At 40.6% G+C, this 10,069-nt stretch overlaps 1 protein-coding gene across 1 annotated transcript; it reads right to left on the minus strand.

Annotated features, from left to right (window-relative positions):
* Positions 1–7,674: 7,674 nt before the first annotated feature.
* On the minus strand, positions 7,675–9,562 carry wu:fb55g09. The gene has a single exon (XM_048606261.1). It carries the CDS (start codon positions 8,412–8,414, stop codon positions 7,839–7,841), a length of 576 nt encoding a protein of 191 aa, XP_048462218.1. The 5' UTR covers positions 8,415–9,562; the 3' UTR covers positions 7,675–7,838.
* Between the last annotated feature and the right edge of the window lie 507 nt (positions 9,563–10,069).

Here is a 10,069-nt window from a genome sequence, read left to right on the forward strand (position 1 = left end):
CTACCCTGATCACAAGAAACTTCACTCATCTCCATTCAAATAGTGAACATACATTGAGGAGAAGGACATTTTTGAAAATAGGTAGTGTGAGCGTGTGTGAGCATCCCTCTAAAGATTTTGATTTGCTTTCTCCCCAGTCCGGACAACTAAAAGTTACAAAGCTGGGTGCACACAGAGATAATGTTGATGACAACATAACTTGGTATAGATAAATTTACTTTGATACATCACTATATGCTATAAAATATCTGGAAAATCAAGTTCTGATGGGATGTTGCAGACAATATAAGGATTTCCGGATTCATCTGATAACATTTCAGCCATGTTTGTGGTTCGTTCAGCACAACCTGTTTTGTTCTATTCTTGGTCCTGAAAAGTGTAAATTTTATCCAGCCTTAATAAGCAGTGCAACATTAATTTATATCCACTTTTTTCTCCCAGCCAAATGGATATCAGCCCAAGTAGATACTAAAATTGTTCTATGCAGTTGTCTGTAAGGGAGGAAGTAAATTAATATTGCACTGCGTATGTTGACCCAGATAGCAAGATCCATAACTTGGTTCTTTTTAATTTTTGGGATGAGTGTCACTGTCACTGGCAAAGCCAGCATTGATTGCCCATTGCTGATTGCCCTGGAGAAGGTGATAGTGAAAAATACTGAGCTTCTACATTCCACATGGGTGTAGATACACATGTGGTGCTGTCACGGAGATCCAGGATTTAAACTTAGCAACAGTGCAGGAGCGGCAAGACAGTTTTGAAGGGGAATTTGCAGGTAATATTTCCATGCATCTGCGGCCCTTGTTCTTGAAGGTGTAAAGTTCACAGATTTGGAAGGACCTCTAGTTGAAATTTTCATGAACTACAGCAGTATATCTGCTACATGGTGTACACTGACAGCAGTATGTGCCAATGTTGAAGGAAATTATTGTTTAAGATGGTGGATGGGATGAGGTACCGAGAAGTATGCCAACATTAACTTATGGTGATGGTAACACTGTTGATTCAGCTGCTGAAGATGCTGGGCTTTAAGGCACTACTGTGAAGAATTCTTGTAGCAATAGCTAGGGACTGAGATGAATGGCCTACAACAACCTCACCCACCCTTCTTTGTGCTAGTATGACTCCAACAAACGCTTTTACCTGATTCCTATTGACTAATTTTACTTGGGATTCTTGATGCAACTCAATCAGAACCTATGTTGTTGTCAAGAGCAGTGACTTTTTTTTTCCCCCCTCTGCCCATGTCTTGTCTAAGGCTGCAACAAAGTTTGTGTTCCACCAGCTCTGGTCAGACTAAGAATAGGTGAGCAGGTCAATGCTGAGTAACTTTGCTGATTAAGATTCCTATTGGTCTCAAAACTAACAAAATTTCCCTTTCCACAGATGCCGCCAGACCTCCTACATTTGTCCAGTTCTTTGTGCTGTTATTGCTAAGTGCTTCTTGATGGTTAATGACACCTTCCATCTCTGTGGTAATCAAAAGTAGATTGATTAGTATTTGATTTTGTCCTACTGTTTGCTGTTGGATGTACTCCGACAATTTTGCCCATCACTGATTGTCGATGACTGGAACAGACTGGCTCGGGGTTTGTCTAGTTCTGGAGACAGATCTTCAGTACTACCACACGGAACCCATAGACTTTTCTTCTTCCATTGCTTTCAGCTGTTTCTCAAAATCATGTGCAGTGAACCAAATTGTCTGAAGACTGCTGTCTATGATGTTGGCATCCACAGGAGACAGCTGAGATGGATTGATTGTCCAAATGCCATTTCTGGCTGCAAATGGTTGAAAATGCCTCAGCCTTGTTATTTGCACTGATATGTTAGGACTCCCTATCATTGAAGATGCTTCTGGAGCCATTTCATTGGGTTAGATATGGCCTATCTTCAACTCCAATTTTTCTGCTTGTATCCATAACCTTTGACTTTCATACATTTCAAAAACCTGCCAATCACAATCAAAGAATCCTAGCCTGCAAAAAAGAGAAATTCCTCCTCATCTATGTAGTAAATGGGTTTATTCTGAAAGTGCCCCTTTGTTTCACATTCCCCCACAAGAGGATATGTTCTCTCTAATACGTTAAAGACCGAGTTCAATGTGGGTAGTGGGGCCAAACGATATTGACGCAGAAGATCAGCCAATATCTCATTGAATGGCAGAGTGGTCCCAAAAGGCTGAATGGACTACCCTTGTTCCTTTTTCATATACTCGTTTACCTACCCTAAAAATGTTATATCCCTCCTTGTAGGAGGAGACCAAAACTACTTGCATGCTCGACATGTTTTTGCCAACACTCTGGACCATTGTTCTAAGACATCTGTACTCTGTTTTCTGCCGATTTAAAGACCAACATTTTGTTTGCCTCATTGCTTGCTATACCTGCATGCTAACTTTTCACGTACAGGGGTTATAGAGTCATACAGCATAGAAACAGACCTTTCAGTTCAACTGGTCCATGCCGACCAGACATCCTAATCTGACCTTAGGGCAGCACAGTGGCTCAGTGATGAGCACTGCTGCCTCACAGTGCCAGGGACAAAGGTTCGATTCCACCCTTGGACGACTCTGTTTGCACATTCTCCCTGTGTCTGTGTGGGTTTCCTCCCACAGTCCAAAGATGTGCAGGCAAGGTGGATTAGCCATGGGAAATGTAGGGTTACAGGAATTGGGTGAGGGGTGTGGGTCTGGGTTGGATGCTGTTCGGAGGGCTGCTGTGGACTCAATGGGCTGAATGGCCTGCTTCCATGCTCGAGGGATTCTCTGATTCTATGACCTCGTCCCATTTGCCAAAATTTGGCCCATATCCCTCCAAACTGTTCATATTCTTATACCCATTCAGATGCCTTTTAAATGTTGTGATTGTACCAGCCTCTTCCACTTCTCTAGCAGCTTTTTCCATACACATACCACCCTCTGCATGAAAGTGTTACACCTCAGGTCCTTTTTAAATCTTTCCCTTCTCACCCTAAGCCTATTCCCTCTAGTTTTAGACTCCTCCAGCCTAGGCAAAGAACCTTGGCAATTCACCCTATCTATGTCCCTCATGATTTTATAAACCCCTCAGCCTCCAATGCTCCAGTTAAAAATGCCCGAGCCTATTCAGCTTCCCCTCTCCAATCCCTCTTCTCTGCAGCATTGTACAATATTTTACTTTCTCTTTCTTCCCATTTTCACACATCCTCTTCTCTCTGACAAATTTTGACCTCCTCACTTAGCCTATTTATATATACCTTTTCACAACTTGCTTTCTCAGCTATCTTTACATCATCAGCAAATTTCACTCTGGTTACAAAACACTCAGTCTCTCATTGTAATTTATTAATAAAGATTGTAAATACTTGAGGCTCTCGCGTTAATCCGTATGACACTCTTAGTTAGCATTGTCCAAACTGAAGATGGCTCATTTAGTCCTAACTCTCGGTGTCAGTTAACTAATCCTTTATCCACTGCCATTCTGTGAACTCATCTTTTATGTTGTAACCTTTTACATAGCACCAGATCAAATGTCTTATAGAAATCTGAACTAGTTCCATTTTATCCTAATATTCTGCTCCTTGCTTAAAAAATGGATTCCACCTTTTTCCCAATGACTGGTGTTAGGCTCACAAGCCAATAGTTTTCTCCCTTTCTTGAATAGGGATGTCAACTTTGCAGTTTTCCAATCCCCTCGAACCTTATCATAATCTGGGAAGTTTTGTTAAATTGTGATAAATGAATTCACGCTGTTTGTAGCCTCATTTTTTAAGACCTTGAGATATAGGCTGTCAAGTCCAGGGAAGCAGTCAGCCTTTAGTTTGTGTCATACTTTTCTCCTGTGTTATTGATTCTTTTAATTTCCTTCTTTCCTGGTGCCTCCAGATTTTCCACTAGTGTTTGCTCAAAAACTAGTGAAGGTGAATTGGGCAATTCAAATGTTTTGGTTGGGCTGTGTGAGAGTGGAGGTTAAAGGTAGGTGTAGCACATGGGAGTGGGGTGGCAAAAAATTTGAGAGGGTGGGCAACTTATAGGTAAAAATGGGGTTGGCAGCGTTTGGCTCCTGATTCCGGGGCTCGGCTGCTCATGGGCATCTTGCATATCTTCATCATTTGAGGCCGTGGCAGCTTCATAGTCTTTCTGCAGTTTTTTTCCATGGGCCCTGCACAGCCTCGGATCCCTGACCAACTCTGCTCTTAGTGCTGAGGTCACAGAAGCTTCATTGTCGCCAGTGGAGGAACCTGGAGCCAGGATCCCAGTTACCAATGACTGATGGCAGTGTCTGGAGGAGTGTTGGAGGGAGAGCAGGGGGTACTACACCAGGCCCGTGGTTCCAACGCGGACACGGTGATTGCAGGAGTGAGGTGGAGGTGGGCCCATAATGGAGACCCCAGAGCCTGTTACAGACCCGCTCCGCATCAAACAGCGAACGGAGTGATGGAGGATAACCAGCAGAAGGAGGAAAGATGAATTCTGTTGCAGTAAAATCTTGCATTGTATTCCGTGTTTCAAGATGGTGCCTTAGCATGGTGACACTTTGCATTTTGTATGTGAAAAATCATTGTCACGTAAACTAAAATACAATGAAATAAATCTAAATCTAATCTAAAGAGTTCTGAGAACAAGGTGGGTGGGGGGAGGGGCTGAAGTGGACACTTGAATGCCACATATATGAGCAACGATGTCTTTTGCCACAATGTTCTGCACTGACGACATTGGGGATTCAGAGAGCATTTCCTTCGGATCCACCCTCCAAACCATGATGAGAAAACAATATGTGTGCCGTGGAGGCTTTCAGCAGAACCCAGGAATCTGCTGCCAGATTCTCCACTGTATGATTATCATCTTTGTCTTTGAGGAGGGAGGACTTGCAACTCCAATCAAAATATGATTAAACAAATAGCCCAGTGAAACGTTGTAAAGGTGAAGGAGAAAGCTGTGTAGGTGCACATGGTCTGCTGGCTACAGAATGAATACCCTACAAGTTTTATGGTCCAATGTTTACTTTCGGTACTCGCATGCTTCTACATATTCTTGTAGAAGCTCTTCTGATCTGATTTCATGGTTTAATCTCATCTATTTTTCCCTTTTTTTATTTGTTGTATTTTGAGACCAAAATATAAAAATTTTTGGCTTCTAGAAACCAAAAAACCTTGCAACATTTTATGCCAAATCTTTCAATTTGATACAATCCTTAATATCCTTAGTTAGCTTCAGATGATTTATCACTCTGTTAAGGGCTTTCTTTTCCCAATTGAATATCTTTGTTGTAATTATGAAATGTTTCCAAAGTGTCTGCCACTGCTTATTTCCTGTTTTATCTTTTAATTTGGTTTTATAAAGGCATTTTAGCTCACTCTGTCTTCATCTTTGAATTGCCTTTATTTAAGTTTCTACTACCATTTTTCAGACCCAAATTTCATACCCTGCCAGGACATGTTTTCTGATAATTGTATTGCTTAAATCCATTTATGTGTCCTTTTCATACTGAAACAGTCCGTTAGCCACCTGGATAACATTATGACCAGGTAAGACCCTCAAAATTATGAAGCAAATAACTCCTTTTCCAATTGCCCAAAATCCGTAATCTAGTATAAAACACAATTCAGGAGTGTGTAATGGAATACTCTCCAATACTTTGCATGCATCTGGATGATAAGTCTTAGACAGTTGTCGTCAATGTTTTCTGCTTTCCAGCAATCATGACTGAGGCGAATGCTACAATTCAATCTGGTCTCACATTTGAGTGAAAATGAACATGAATGTTGAAAGCAGGTTATGATGTGGAGGTGCCGGTGTTGGACTGGCATGGACAAGGTCAGAAATCACATGACATCAGGTTATAGTCCAACAGGTTTATTTGAAAACACAAGCTTTCGGAGCGTCAGTCCTTCTTCAGGTGTTAGGACTGAGGCTCTGAAAAGTTGTGTTTTCAAATAAACCTGTTGGACTATAACCTGGTGTTGTGTGATTTCTGACCTTGAAAGATTAGTCAGCAACCTGGTTTAATGAGGCAGCCACTATGGCTTTGTTAAAGGTAGATGTTTGAACAAACTTTTCAACCAGCTATCTTTTGAAGCACCTCATGGTTGTTCTTCAGAACATGTATGCACGTGGTAATAAAAGGAATCATGATAATTTGTGTATGAATGTTGCTTATATAGAATGAGATGTGGAAAACAATGGTTTTCTGACTGGGGAGTTGCCGCTATGGTAAGTATTTGGACCATTGCTTTTAATAATTTATAAATTACCAGGACTTGGAATATAGTTTTGAAGTTTGCAAATGATACAACATGGTAGTTCTGTAGTATGATAGTAGTAGAAATTGGGAGGACCAAGCTAGACCGGTGAAATAGTCATCTGCAATATAATGTAGATCAATGTCAAGATATATGTAGTAATTTAGAAGGAACAACCTGAAAGGATGATAATGTTTTTTTGTGTCAGAAAAGTGCACAAAGGTCTTTCAGCCATACTACACAAAAGGGCTGGAAACTGTAGAACCCCTTGGGCTGTATGTCATGCAAAGAATATATATTGTGAAGATCAAGTGCATTGGCATTGTACTTAGACATCTCAGTGGAAAGTAGTGCATTTTTTAAAATGAAGCTTAACTCTACTGCACTTTGAATAATTTTAAATGTTTGGCCCTTGGATTGTATACCTAGCATGGAATGTAAATATTGAAACTATTGCATCCATATTGAGTGGAATATGTATAGAAACAAGTTGAATTTAATTGCAAATGAAATGATTTGCAATTTTTTTGTTTTATTCTTTCAGAAGCTGTGGGCATCACTGGCATAAGCAGCAGTTGTGAGCTATCTGTAACTACCTTTAAACTGGATATCTTGCTAGCTCTTTCAGAGTGCGCCATATTGCTAACGGGACTGGAGTCACATGCAGTCGACAGCAGGTAAAAGTGGCAGATGCGCTTCTCTGAAATCTTTCAGCAAATCAACGAGGTTGTTACATTTCTTTTGAATCCATGGTCACAATTCGTTACACTCGCTTTAAGATTTATTGAATAAATTCAGATTTAGCTGCTATGATGGCATTTGTGCAATGTTTCAAGAGCGACCACCTAAGCTTCCGGGCATTAGTACTACCCAGCCTCTTCCAGAGTTTATAAACCGCGATTCTTGTGCGGACTTGTTTGAAAATTGACGCCCAACTCGGCAGCAAAGGTTTCAGTTACTGCAGTTTTATTTTCTATGGTTTCTGTTTGAAATAAATACATATCACTTATTTCCCAGCTATGTATACTACACTGCAGAAAATAAATACCTTCCAGCACCGTGAACCTTGCCAGTACTTGAGGTTGCGGATAGTCTACAACACTAAAACACAAACCCTGAAATGGTGCCGTCAAGTAAAATGTCTGTCAGACGAAATGGAAGGCGTTCCTCTCTATGCTCATTCCCTTCCCTTTATCCCAACAACAATCGTTACTAGAGGCTTATAGTTAAACTGATAAAAAGCATTTCGCCATTTCAAAACTAATTCCAATTTTCAGCCAAAAAAAATTCTATGTAACAACATATGTCCCATTTCAGCACTTTACGTATATAGCCCTGTGAATAGCTTGCGATCGTATCCCAAGTCCAAAAGCTGAACTATAGATTTTACGTCTGAAATAACATTTCAAATACATCCGTATTCGATCTAAAATAACGACTCGTTGAAAAATTAAATAAATGAAATACGTTTATTGGCAAAGTATTTGTGGGTCATAGAAACGACACACGGGGTTACCCTTACAGGCAAACCAAATGGTTGCCATTTACAAAATGTTTTCGCACCATATTCTCCCTAAACCGAGAGAATAGTTCGTCTCAAAACTGTAATAATATTGCAACTACTCTACGTTAAATGTACTGCAAAATGCAGCAAAGTCCTGTCGCATAAAACGTTCGCTTTTTACTACGTCGTCCTCTGACGGAAAATACTGCAAACTCTGATCGTGATCTATTTGTTCAAAGAATCTGAAGCGTAACAGGTTATCATCAGACAAGGGAGACATGGTGCAGTCCAGCGCGCCTCGGGCGTTCTCTAACACACCCAGGTACGAGTCTATGTCCATGTCTACTTCGATCTCCGAGCCACTGTCACTCCCAGTCGAGTCAGATCTCATGTGCATCAGTTGGTACTTCTCGTGCATCAGGAATTGGTTCGTATTTCGAGGAGCCCTCATGCCTGGTGCACGATTACCACGGACATTGACTGGACGCAGTCTCACCCCTTGGAGTTCGGTCGACTGGTGTTGGTGGCCACGACCAAAAAACCTGCCTGTTCTGCCATACTCTGCCCTTCCACGTCTGTACCAGCGATGACCGACCCGTTTCGAATCAAGTCTACTCTTTGAACAATCTTTGCAATCGGATCTCTCTTTCCTGGCTTCCCAATGGACAACGCCTCTTTTACTGTTAGACATTATGAATCTTCTGGGCGTGCTTACCCTTTCACATATCTCTCGGCTTCACAACTGTTCGATGTGAAGGGATATTATTGTTCTTTAAACGATTACGGCCACTAATGTGACCGCAAGCACCTTTTCCCGTCTACCTTTTCACTATTCTCTTTAACTTTTTCTTTCCCCAACGCTTATTACAGTGCATGCCCGGGTTCGGGTGTACCGGGATTAGCTGGGGGTTTTATCGCCGTCAGATTATTTTCTTTACCACTCGGAGATTCTAGAAGCAAACTTAAAATTATTCTTTCTTAAAGACGGAGTTCCAAACTGAGGTAAATGCGAGAAGTGGGTAGAATCATTAATGATAATACCACTCCTCTCACTCGCTGCTTTCTACAAAATGATTCTTTGCGTTACCAGAATTGTTATGTATCAACATTCCAATTTCGAATGCGAGGCTCCGCGTCACATGACCACCACAACCAATACGAACTGACAACACTGGACCGTCCCCTAATTGTACATTGGTAGAAACTGGAACAAAGGGGCGGTATAGGTGGGAGTAAAAACGTAAAGTGTTTTGTTTAAATAAACATCTAATTAAACGTGTATATTTAATCGTACAGTATTTAGATTAAATATGCCAAGTTTATTTTATTAATTTAGGCAACTTTCATCTGCTGACCAGCAGGTTAAAAGAAAATTTACAGTGTTGATTTACTATTACACTGCAAAGTTAACCTCCGTCACTTTTGGTTCTTGTCCTTTCTTATGTACTATTAATACCAGTTTTATTAATCTGGTGTTGTCAACATTACATGATGGAATGTGATAACGGAATTTATCACACAACGAGCGTAGTTTTTTTGTTAGCAGTTGATAAACTGATGGTTCCGCTGACTTCTGTAGTTGATCATACTATACGTGACTCGTAGACGTTTTTCATTGTTTACAACATGGGCACAGCGCATGAGCAACGGAGAATTTATGAGGGAGGGGTCTTGAGGACCTGGAGTCCTGCTTAGCGCTAGTACAGTACAAGACCAAACACCCGAGTTGTCACGTTTTCCACGTTTTACCTCTTACCATTTCACGAACATTAGTTTTAGTTGAACTCTTCCAAGTAATCAAATGCATACATTTGCAATAGCACTTGCATTATTTCAAATATTAATAAACAACAATAATTAACAAAAGCAGCACTAATGTAAATGTGTCATTTTGTTTGCCAGTTAACCCAGACTTTGAAAAAGCTGACAAAGTCTCCAAAAGCTCAACAGGTCACCAATGGACTCTCTCCTTTGTCAACCACATAGAATCTGATTACAAGTTCCAACATGTTTCTTATCAAAGAAAATGGAGTCTATATAATGTTTAGCAATTTAGAGAATGTATTTAATAACATGTTTCACCAGAACTTAGCTTTTGCAGGAAGTTCAGCTGAATGTTAGATGAGGAAGCATACCCACTGGGCACAAAGTTGGATAAATTGATGTTGAAATAAATTTGGAGAGTAAAATAAGTCAAAGATTGGTGGATGCTGGAGGTGTGAAACACCAACAGTACTGGAGAAACTCAGCAGGTCTGGCAGCACCTGTAGAAAGAAAAAAAGTTTTATTATTTTAAGGGGAGATGATGGAGTTGTGGTATTACCGCTGGACTGTTAATTCCAGAGA

This window comes from Rhincodon typus, chromosome 16, assembly GCF_021869965.1.
Source record: "Rhincodon typus isolate 14 chromosome 16, sRhiTyp1.1, whole genome shotgun sequence".
In the NCBI taxonomy this organism is placed as follows: Eukaryota; Metazoa; Chordata; class Chondrichthyes; order Orectolobiformes; family Rhincodontidae; genus Rhincodon; species Rhincodon typus.

Excerpts from the sequence above, each read along its gene's own strand:
- wu:fb55g09 (XM_048606261.1), bottom strand. The coding sequence starts at position 8,414 with ATGTCTAACAGTAAAAGAGGCGTTGTCCATTGGGAAGCCAGGAAAGAG.